Consider the following 11,883-nt stretch of genomic DNA (forward strand, 5'->3'; position numbering starts at 1 on the left):
TTTCAAATGCCTTTAAGAACACCTGATTCGGACTTTTGTACTCTGAGTTATGTCCATTACAGTGTAACGCGGTTGTAAAGCCGACAAGTTAGATTTTGGTTTTGTAATTTGAGCATTCGACTAAGTTTCACTAGAAACTGGACTAAGTGACCTTCATGAACATTGTAGTCCTGTGTCTTAGCTTCGAAACGGCATAGGTTGCGCCTCAATCCGATAAGCGTAGCCTCGGATATGTTATTTCCGCATTCACACGTCGAATCTATCTTTTGCTAGATTGTATTTCTGCACTTCTTATCATTGTGATTCTTATTCTTATGATATTGTGAGCCTATGGAACGGCTCTTGACATGAATTGCTTATATGTGTAACTTTGGGTTGTGGCTGAGGAAAAATAATGAAGCCTAAATGGCTGGAAAATTAGGTAAACACAAAGGGCATGCTGCCCAAATTTACGCTCGAGAACTAGAAAACTATACTTGCAACTTGAGTAACGGTTAGAAGTGATTATCACTTGAACTATCGAGGACCTTTGCTACTTGTTTATCGAGGGTTATATGTTAGGACTTGGCCGAACTTGTACCCTTGAGAAATGAAATAATGATGGCTCGAAGTACGTTTTCCTTGTACTTTCGACTCGCATGACAATTTCAAGTATAAATGTTACAAAGTTTTATCATTCAAAAAGTGAGCAAGTATTTCACGAGTACTCTCCAAGTGAATTTCCATTTCTTGATTCTTATTGAACAAAACGTATAAGTTTCGAATTCTAGTCATGTTTCAAAGTTCTCAAACTGAGTTTTATCGCAGATTTGGACTCCGAATCCGGAGTATAACCTGAAAGTGACCAGTAAAGGCACTATATCTTTTGGTGAGTGCTTTCAAATACTGAATTGAACTTGATACTTGTACTTGATACGTGACCAATATGATGACATGCCACATGCGTGAATTGTTAGGGCAAGAGTGTACTTTATCGCACTTGCCCTTACATGATATATACTTGTTTATTGTTGCAATTGACTTGACATACTTGTTTATGATGCGCGCACTTCCTGGAATTCTAGAAACCCTGTGGCGAGTTACTTAAGTCGAGCCGGCAAGGGCTTGGTCGATTGGGTAACGAACCCTGGGTCTCTTGTTTTGTCGAGTGGAGTGATATCTTCTCGACTAATCGGTATACTCGAGTATTACCACCCGTGTTTATTGAGGATTTTGGGCCCAGTAGGGGGTGTGAATGGTGGACGGAGAGTCGTGTAAGTGGTGCTCTACTGGATTGGTTTCTTTACTTGAAAGTTGACGGAGTGTCAGCTATTACGTGATCAAGCTCCTGATGATGAAATGGGAAGTTGGCTCCTGAGAGCCATCCGTATCCTTATGCTTTGGAATGATTATTGCTTATTGGATTATTATTGATTTTGAAAAACTTTTACACTCGCTCATTTTGAGATTTTTATTTGACGTGTTATTGCTCACGTTTATGAACTCTTCATGCTCGTTACTTTGCTATATCGAAAACTTGTACTTATAAATAATGGTCAATTTGCTATTTGGAACCTCACTGGGCTTTTAGCTCATACCACGCTATTTGTTTTCCTTACAGGGGGTACGAGCGAGGCATGAGACATGTAAAGACTAGCGTAATTTAGTTGTTTTGATTTTCGACTTTTGACTTGTACTCGCGCTATTCCTCGAATAGAATATTTTGTATTTGGATTGTATACGCCCTGAACCAGTTTGAGTATATTGAGGCTTTGTACCTTGATTTTCATCAATGTAAATTCTAAGCTTGAATTGCGACGCTATTTATGGTCCATGAATGTATGCACGTGATACGAGTGAGTGAGTCCTGGCGAGAGTTGGGCAGGCGGTCCGCCGAACCCTTTGGCTCGCCTTAGGGGGAGGTGGGGTCGTCACAAAAACGCAGTTATCCTTCACAAGTGAATTGCAAAGACATTGGCCTAGTTTTTTTTCGTAACGGCACATGGTCTAGTTTGTTTAGATTACACATTATTTCTTTATTTACACACATTGACTTGCTTGCATCATCAAATTATTTTTCAATCACCTTTTTATCTCACATACATCATGTCAAAAAAAAGCTACGGTATTTTTTCACAAAATTATTTCAAATAATCTATTATACAAACACATAAGAGAGTTTGGCTTCGAGTGATCATGATTTTTTCAAGGGTTAAATGCAGAAAACCCCCATGAACCTTTATAGTAGTTGCACAATACACCCCGAAATATGTATATAGGCACTTTGTACCCTAAGAAAATGACCGTTCACACATTTCACGGTGAAACAAAGCGTGTCGCTTGCACTTTCTATCCGTTGAATTTGCTGATAGAATTGCCCTCTTTCCAACGAATATAAATGTCTCCACCTACTATCACTTCTCATAATTTTTCCCCTTGTATTTCCTCTTCTTCACAGATGCACAATTACCTCACGAGAAATATTGCATGCAAGAAAATGTTTCAGGACCTTTGTTGCCATTCCTGAATTGCATAGTAAAGAGCACAGTTAGGAAGCCGGTCGCAATGATCGAGCTGTAGGTGTGTCATAGGTGAAGTCTTGTGGCCGCTGTTCAGCCATCCTTTTATTGCATCGCCTTCATATGTAAAACCATCAGCTGCTATGTGTGGATCCTTCATTACTTCCTACAAATTCAAACCCAGAACAAGCATATGAGCGAAAAGCAAAAAGGCTTAAAAGCTGACAGCCTTTTCTGTACACAAGACTTTGAAAACAAGAAATGATGCAATTATTCAGGCAAATATTGTGATTTCCTAACTAGGCCTCCCTAAGGCACTCTAATCACCAATCACTTGCTGCAGCACCACTACTCATGAATTGCAGGCCAAACTTCTGCCACTAGGTCTGGTTGATTGAGTCGCTTCTCCTCACAGTACCTTAATTCCAAAAAAGCCAACTGTTCCACTTGCTCAAGGGGCCAGTCACTGGCTGAATGGTGCAAAATAGTACTTGTATTCCCAACTTCCATGGCACACAGCACATCTCTACTTATACTGGAATGCGTATAACATGCTGCAGTTGCATTGTTAGACTCTATTCATACACCGAAATGGAACTGGAAATCAACTTTCGTTGGTAGACTTCCAAGTAGGAACAAATTTCACTTGTGCCCAGTGCCCCTTCGATTCGGGTTAGAAGCGAGGGAACGCATTCTGGATCTCGTGCCAAAGGGGCTTCTCGTGCTATCCCATGGTTCAGAAGATGGGCATAGCTTGGCAGATTCCCGGGGAACTTCAGGGCTTGCAGTCTCGTTCCCTGCAGCACAAGTCGAAAGAAGAATTCTAGAGTCAATATAACATGGAAGAAATGTGCATTGAAGAGAGACTAATAGAATCAGCATCGCCCACATGCCTCTCATGTTTGTGTTTGTCATTCTCTCCAGCTCCTAGCTCAATAAGTAGCGTCAGCTTTTGGTGTTGGAGCTGCGAAACCAGTGCAGCATCTCCATGGTCTAAGCCAGTTTGATTGGGACGAAGGGCTCTTTTGTCCGCTCAATTATTTTCTGAGAATAAAGTTGTCATTTGTGTGATAAAGCAAACGGTGTGTAAATATCCGTTACTTTTCAGTGGGACTTGGATACAAAGTGCCTATAAACATATTTCAGAATGTATTGTGCAACGGGTATGAAAGTTCCCGGAGTTTTCTGCATTTAACCCTTTTTTCACACACCTTTTACTTGGAGGGGCTACAACAAGTAATCTACTATCCAAACACCTTATTCTTTTCCGGTGCGGCAAGAGAGTTTGGCTCTGAGTGATCATGATCCTTTCAAGGTTGCATTCTCAAGAAGGCATGATGGATTGATCATTGAATGCAGAAAAACGGCATCTGCACCCAAGAGATGTTGTCACAATTTGATGCTTTGTGGTTTAGTTTTTGAGGTTTTTGAAGCATGATTTTGTTACTTTTACCTAGTTTTCTTGTCAAATAATATCTTGGGAAAATTTTTGTACCATTCGGCCATTTCTTATTCTAAAAAAGTCGGTAGGAAATCCACTAACTATTCCATCTTAGCTTACAACAGTAAAAGGCATATATATTCGTTATCCTTCATAACGTTGACTTGCTACACAATTTGCTCTAGATATAATTATAACAAACCTTATTGGCTATTGCAACTTGCAAATGCGTACCCAATTATTTCTAATTTGGGGGAGGGAAAAATTTTAATATTTAAAAGTTTGTTTTATTTTCTGAGATTTAAATTTCTGCAATCAAGTGTAGGATGTCTGCTTAGGAAGCTAGATTCTGGTGATGAAATTAACGGTGATTAATATCATCTCGCTATGACAAAAATGCTTTTGTAAAATTGAAAAGCTAGTTAATTTGGAACTCAAAAGATAAAGTGGAATACTATTTGAAGAATTACATGACCTATAAATGCTCAAATTACATATCCTTTTCTTTTGGTTGACTTGACTCCTACCATGGGATATTTCGTCAAAAAGGTGGGAAAGGTAAACAATGCCTCTGGGGCCGTGTTGATCAATGGCACGGGTACAGTAGTGGTTGGGCCTGGTGGGCATTTAAAGGTATACCAGCGGGGATCTGTGGGATTTACTTTAATTGATAGCAAATAAAGTGGTAAGTTTAAGCAATTCACCAATTTACCATTTTATTTGTAAAACTTTTCATTTTTCAACAAAAACTTACCATTATTTGAATTAAACTTACTAATTATAATTATTGTAACTTTCTTAAGTAAAATGGTAAATTTGTGAAATAAAGTAATAAATTTGGACACTTCACCAATTTACCATTTTATTTGTAAAACTTATCATTTTTCAACAAAAGCTTACATTTATTTGAATTAAACTTGCTAATTATAAAGTACTAAGTTTCATTGGAGAAGTAGTAATGTTCGGTATTTAAAGAGTAAATTTCATATCACACTTATAAGTTACCAAATTTTATTACCAAATTTACCATATTATCATCCGATGTTACTTTGAATATTGGTAACCTGAATGAATAGTTGTGCAATTGTCGTTAAAGATACCGATCTTGAATGTTGGGACCACTATTAACCAATTGTATGAGTATTTTAATTAAAATATTCACAAGTTATGGTAATGATCGTCACTGTAGCATTATCCTAGAAGCAAGGGCTATTGCTTATTATTAAATGAAGTATTTTCTATTACTAAGAAAGAAAGATCACTTAATGATACAATTCTCCTTGTTAAGGTGCAAAATACCCCTGTCAATAAGTCAAGGCGTAAAACAGTTATACTGGCATCAACATTTGGCGCTTTTTTAGGTGTGGTATGTCTAGGATACAAACTCCCTCCGCCCCCGCCCCATCCCCCGTCCCCCGCTCCCCCCGCCCTGTCCCCATCCCACCCCACCCAGCTTCCCCCCCGGGTGCTCCCGCAGGGCTAATAGAAATTTATTGTATAATTTTATTATGGTTAAGTTTTAGCAAATAATCAAGTACTAAAATATCAACACATCATCAAATTATTATTCATTGTAATTTTACAATTGAAACTTATAAAAACAATCGAACAAAAATTATTTGAATACAATCCAACATGATGAAATAAATATAACTAAAGTAGTCAAGTTTTCACTTTTGGCACAAATACAATCACTAATTCATTATTGTGCTTGTGCTTTTTTTAAGAAAAAAATGTTATTGTATTAAGTGTAATTAGGGATTTAGTATAAATGTATTAGTAAATTTAGTATAACCAATTAATAATTTGTATTAGTACACATATATAATTATTAGTATAATTAATAATATCAATTATATTATATATACTAATAGACATCATATAATACATATAACTAATAATATCATTATCATAAGTTTGTAACTAATTAAATTATATATTATATATATAATTATATACATATATATATTTTATATATTTATTTTTTTAAAACGGGTGGTGGAGCGGGGGTCCACTCCCCCGCCCCATTAGCCCCGCGGGGCGGGTGCCCGCGGTCACCTGTCCCCATTACCATCCCTAGGTATGTCTAGTCGGTTCTTTTAATGAGAGTATTCAAGGAATCCAATGAAATTGAGGGGGGATTTCTGAGCAAGGTACCAGGAATGCCCGCAAGATGCTAATGAATTGATAGTATAATTTCTTATTAATTAAGACTTCAACAGACATTAGCCTTGACATTAGTGTTCTGCCATAACCATTGGCTAAGTTTATATCCAGTCATGCAAAATTTCCAGGGTAAAAGTGGGAATGAATCATACATAGTGAATAACGAGTTTCTTGTTAAACATCTGACCCCCATTAAATCTTACTTATTTAACATGCCACCTTGTCATTGCATTATGCGTTCCTAAATATGTTCATTTAGATAATAAATAAATATTAGTATTTAGTTTTTGAATCTCCACTTAATGGGAAAACTATTTTTTTACTAGCTAGTTAATGATATTATTTTGTCGAAATCTCAAAGTTCTATCCGTCCAATATTTGTCTTGTAGGCTTTTTTTTTTTTTGAGGAATTTGTCTTGTAGGCTAGTGTGTCTAATTTGTTGTTGCTTGTTATCACTGACGTTGCATCATTAACTCATACAAACTTGCCCACTTGATAATGTCCAGTCATGTTATCTTGGGGATAAAAGTAACCCACTGGAGGTTATCCAAGACTCAACGGGTGAGCCAACCAGCTCTCCCAGTGGCAATTTCTTCGGGTAGAGTTGCAAATGAGTCAAGCCACTTGCTCGTGCTCATAATTCGGTATCAAAATTTGATTCGAGCTCGAATAACATTGAATTCGAGTTCGAGTTCGAGTTCGAGTTTAGAAAAAACTTAACTCGTTAGATCATGAGCCGCTTGATATTTTATATATGTATATATATTATTTTTTATTTTATTAGTAAAATTACATATATATATCACTAATATTTTATTATTTATTAAAGGAAAAATTGCCATGTTATTTATTTTTAAAAAATAAAATAATTATATTTTTTTTATTTTTGAAAGCTCGAGTAGACTGGAGTTTGAACGCTATTCGACTTGAATTTGAGGTTGAATTCGAGTTCAGCTTTACATTGAGAGTTTGTTGAGTTCAAACTTGGTAAAATTGAATCGAGACTCAATTTGATTTGGCTAAAATTCGACTTGAATCGATTTGTTGGCAACTCTACTTTAGTCAACTACAAGAAATGTGCAATTCGGATCTCAATAGAACTAAACAATAATTATGTTCTCACCAAAACTTGTAACGTCTGTCCATATTGATCATTTTGATTCTTCAGCTGTCGACACTATTCCTAAAATAGGTAGGAAGGGTAGAAGGAAAACCAGGTCCAATACCATATCACATTGACGGACCCAAATCAAATTTATTACAGAAGCTGGCTGAAGATTGACAAGATTTTGGGCTTTGATCCAGCGTTGTTAAATTCAGACTGGACTGACTAGTATGATCGGTCTGATTGTAAACCAGCTTTCAAAAAAGCTTTCTTTTTGAACTGATTTGTAGTACAAAATTATTTTGGTAAAAAATCAGTTAAAATCGTCAAAAATCGGTTAAACTAATGACCCAATTTGACTGATTGACCCGTTTCTCAAATTTTTCTTTCTTTTTTTTTTCCAAGCAAAATTTGATTTACCTAAATTTTAACACTTTTATTTATTAAGAGTAATAAGAAAACGCCATCCAGTTAGTGAAAATACCAAAACTACTCGCTTTCATGAATGATCTCTAAATCAATATGTTTTCATCCCTATCATCTTATTAGTTTAGTATCAGTGATTCCAGTTTGCATTAATTTGTTTTAATTTAGTTTTTCAAGTAGTTTTGGAGAATGGACATATTTTAGCTATGAATTTACATTTTTATACATAATTATTAGGTGTATATTTGATTGCAAAGTCTAATATTTTTGGCACATTTTTTATGATTAATAGAATATAACCAAGATCTTAATTTCAATATTTCTGAAACTTATAAAATAAAAAATAATTATGGCATCATGCTAATGTTGGCAAATTTTTTTGAGAAAGATTCGACCTATTTGAGCAGTTTATCCCTGACCCAATAGTTTAGCTGAATCGCTATCTGATCCGAGTTTAACAATATTGCTTTGATGTAAACTTGTTTAATGCCCTATAGTTTGCAGGCATCGTCACAACTAAAATAGAGATTGAGAAATGGCATTCTTTTTGTTTCGAAGATTAAATTCTAAGATTTATGTTTTTAATTTGAACACGTGTTTATTTCTTTTAGTAGACCAGTTTTTGCATTATTTACATCACTAAAAAATACAACGTGAAGTAGTTCCAACCGCACTGGCAAAAAGGTTAAGACTTTTGAAGCAGAAAACGAAGTGCACCAAGGATCAATTTCTTTGACTTGATGCAAAAGCACTCCACATGTTACAATTGGCCGAAGTACTAAGATTTGGACCAGCTTAAAAGATAAATTGGCATACTTCTTGTTCACAGTAATATTACTGCGACATTTAGGCAATGAAGATCTTACTCCTGAGTGCTGGCTGACCTAAAAGTCTGCAATCCATCCCTGATCAAGTTCAAACGGTAGCAAAAGCCCGCCTGTAGCTTTTAATTGGTTTTGAATCTACCTGTTTGTTTATACAAACTTGATAGAATTAATCAGTTCAGAGCGATCAAATCAGTCAAAATCTATCCAATCAAAATGGAAATGTAACAAATGTATTCGGAAAATCAATTTCAGGCTGCCCACACCCTCCAGTGTTTTTATAGTACATGACATACTTAACCCATTTGGACTGGCATCAGCTATTTAAGCAGAAGATTGTAGCCATTTTCCACATCCTCAAACACTGCAATCTTTTCTTGGTTGAGTGATAAGCTAAGAAGTACTAGCAATGAAGATATCTCTACTCTTCTTGATTTCATTCCTTCCATTTTGCATTTCCACAGTCTCCTCCTTCGCTTCAGCTGCTGAACCCGATCCAGTGCTCGATGTTGCTGGAAATGTGCTTCGAACTGACCTCTACTACTACATATTACCTGCCAATGTCCGCGGTAGGTTCAGAGGTGGAGGGCTTACATTATCGAGCATTGGCAATGACACTTGCCCAGTTGGCGTGTTTCAAGAATTGTCTGCGCAAAGAAATGGCATCCCCTTGACATTTTCGCCTGTGAAACCGAGAAATGGTGTTGTTCGTATCTCGACAGATTTAAACATCCAATTTGCTTATCCAGAAACCTGTGGCGAATCTCCAGTTTGGAGGGTTGATAATTATCTTGACCCATCGGCTGATAGTTTTGTATCCATCGGTGGAGTTGTTGGAAATCCTGGTCCTGCGACTTTAGGCAGCTGGTTCAAAATTCAAAAATTTGGTTATGACTACAAGCTTGTTTATTGTCCCACAGTCTGCAGCTATTGTGATGTTATTTGCAAAGATGTTGGCATATTGTACCAGAATGGGGAAAGACGTTTGTTTCTGATCGATTATCCACTCAGGGTCGTATTCAAGCAGGCATGAAAATCATGAGATTCGAGATCAGTTGATTTTCTTGGATGTATTCTATGTAATGCTGGTAATAAGGAAATCTCCCTGGAAAATGGGGGAAAACCATGTAATAAGGAAGAATTCTAAGTGCTTTTTTCTTAAGTACTAGTTTCGTAGCTTTTGTGTTAGTGTTACATATTGCATATCTCGTGCATAGTAACTCTTGGGGTTACTATCACTTTATCCCTTTAACATTCTGTGCCATTATCAATTTCTCCCATAACGTTATCTTTTAGTCACTTTACCTTCAAAACTAATGATTAAATTTAACGGACTTTGTTAATTAAAGTGAAAAGACATGTTTAACCCTTAAAGTTATTCTCACTTTACCCCCATAAACTATAGTCTCATTATCTACTTACCCCGTAGAATTGTTTTAGGCAATTTATCCCACCATTTAACCAATTTATTAAGTTAAAAAATTTTAGAAGAAAATATCCCCCTCTTTGTATAATAAAAATAATAAAAAATTTAGAGAGCTCTTCACCTTTTTAGCATCAAGAAAACAATCAAATGTATTAATCTCTTTCTTCTTGATAATTTTATGAATATTAATAAATAGAAAGATAGGGAGGGGGAAGAGGTAGGGGACAGAGAGACAGAGAGAGAGAGAGCTCAATTCTTTTTCTTTTTTAAAAAATATAGAATTAAATACTTTTATTATTTTAAAATTATTTCACTTTTCTATTTATTACCAAATTTCAATCCTAATCCCAATAATTTTAAAGTAATACGATAATATTAGACTGTTCTTTATTTTCTTTTTTTGTAAAATATAATTTTTTGTCTCCTTCTTTCCTATCTCTTTTTCTTTTTCTAGTATTAATAGGTGTGAAAAAGAAATTTGAGAAAAATTTTTTATTTTTATATTTTTGGATCTCTTAAAGTGAAAAAAAAGAAGGATAACCATTCCAACTTTTTTATTTTTAATTATATATAAAAAGGGTAAATATATTTAAAATTTTTTGACCACACTAGTTAGATTAACGATGAAGTAAAATATCTAGAAAATAATGTTAGAAATTAAAGCAATTATATCATTATAATTTAAAGGGATAAAGTAATAATAACAATGTAGTAATACTATTGAACAAAAGAATATTTTTGTCCAAAATTCTTAATATGTTGAGTTGGATTACTTATGACGGTGAACTAACTAAAAGATAATGTTAGGGAGTAAATTGATAATAGTGATATAGTTTAAGGGGGGTAAAGTGACAATAACCCTAACTCTTGTTAGCTATGTTACTTTTTAACGATAAATAAAGCGAGTGAAATATATTCTACATCTATGATTTCGCTTCAAATTTTTCCACAAAGTAAAAATATTCAAGGAAAGAGTTCTGCTTCCCATAACACGTGCAGGACAATATATGCAGTAGTAGATACAAATAGAAGTTCTCGATTTTATAGCAAAAGTACCATTTTATTTCTTCACACTATTTAATTCTTGTAGTTTTGATTTTTTTCTTTTTTTTTCACTTAAAGAGTGAATTTTCACTTGCCTTCTTGAACTCTAGTTAGTGAATATAATATCAATGTAGGAAAGATTAATTTTTTAGACAAATGTTGTAAGAAGACTTGATTTACGACGAAAGCCTAGTAATGTCGTCTGAGAAGGTAGCATTCTATTTGAGCACTTCCATTTTAGAATCAGGAATAAAAGATGAAGTTAACCTGCAGCACAAACCGTTGAGAAATTAAACATCAAACACTAATATATGTAGTGGTCAAATTTAGTTTAAAATTACTTCAAAAACAATAATGAAGCAATTCCAACCCACATCAAGGACCTCCACGCCAACACCCCCCCCCCCCCTTCCTCCTTTGACTAAATGCGTCTTGGGACGCGTTCCACAGCACTATTGGCTGAAGTACTAAGATTTGGACCAGTTTAAAAGATAGATTTGCATATTATTACTTAAATAATTACACAAGAATATTACTCCAATTGACTTTAGGCCAGCGAAGATGTTAAACCTGAGTACGTACTTGTGGCAGACCTGAAGAAGTAAAAAAAAAAATTGATCCTGAAGAAGTTAAAACAGTAGTTAAAGCCCGCCCGTAGCTTTGTATTGTTTCTGAATCTACCTGTTTCTTTGACAAATTGGACAGAATTCATTAACTTAAAGCAATAAAACGAGTTAAATTCCGTCCAATCAAAACTGGAATGGAAGAAACTGTGTTCGGAAAATCAGTTTCAGGCAGCCCACAGCTCCATTGTCGTAGATACGGTACATGCAACCTGAATTTTTTTTTAGCAGGCAGTAGCTATATAAGCAGAAGGTAGCAGCCATTTTCTACATCATCAAACACTCAAATCATTACTTGTTAAGTGATAAGCTAAGAAGTGCCACTAATG

General features: G+C 35.2%; 1 protein-coding gene across 1 annotated transcript; it reads left to right on the plus strand.

The window, feature by feature from the left end:
* The first annotated feature begins 8,870 nt into the window (after positions 1-8,870).
* On the plus strand, positions 8,871-9,494 carry LOC113768909 (kunitz trypsin inhibitor 2-like). The gene has a single exon (XM_027313414.1). It carries the CDS (start codon positions 8,871-8,873, stop codon positions 9,492-9,494), a length of 624 nt encoding a protein of 207 aa, XP_027169215.1.
* Positions 9,495-11,883: the final 2,389 nt, after the last annotated feature.

The sequence above is a fragment of the Coffea eugenioides genome, chromosome 4 (genome assembly GCF_003713205.1).
Source record: "Coffea eugenioides isolate CCC68of chromosome 4, Ceug_1.0, whole genome shotgun sequence".
NCBI classification, from domain to species: Eukaryota; Viridiplantae; Streptophyta; class Magnoliopsida; order Gentianales; family Rubiaceae; genus Coffea; species Coffea eugenioides.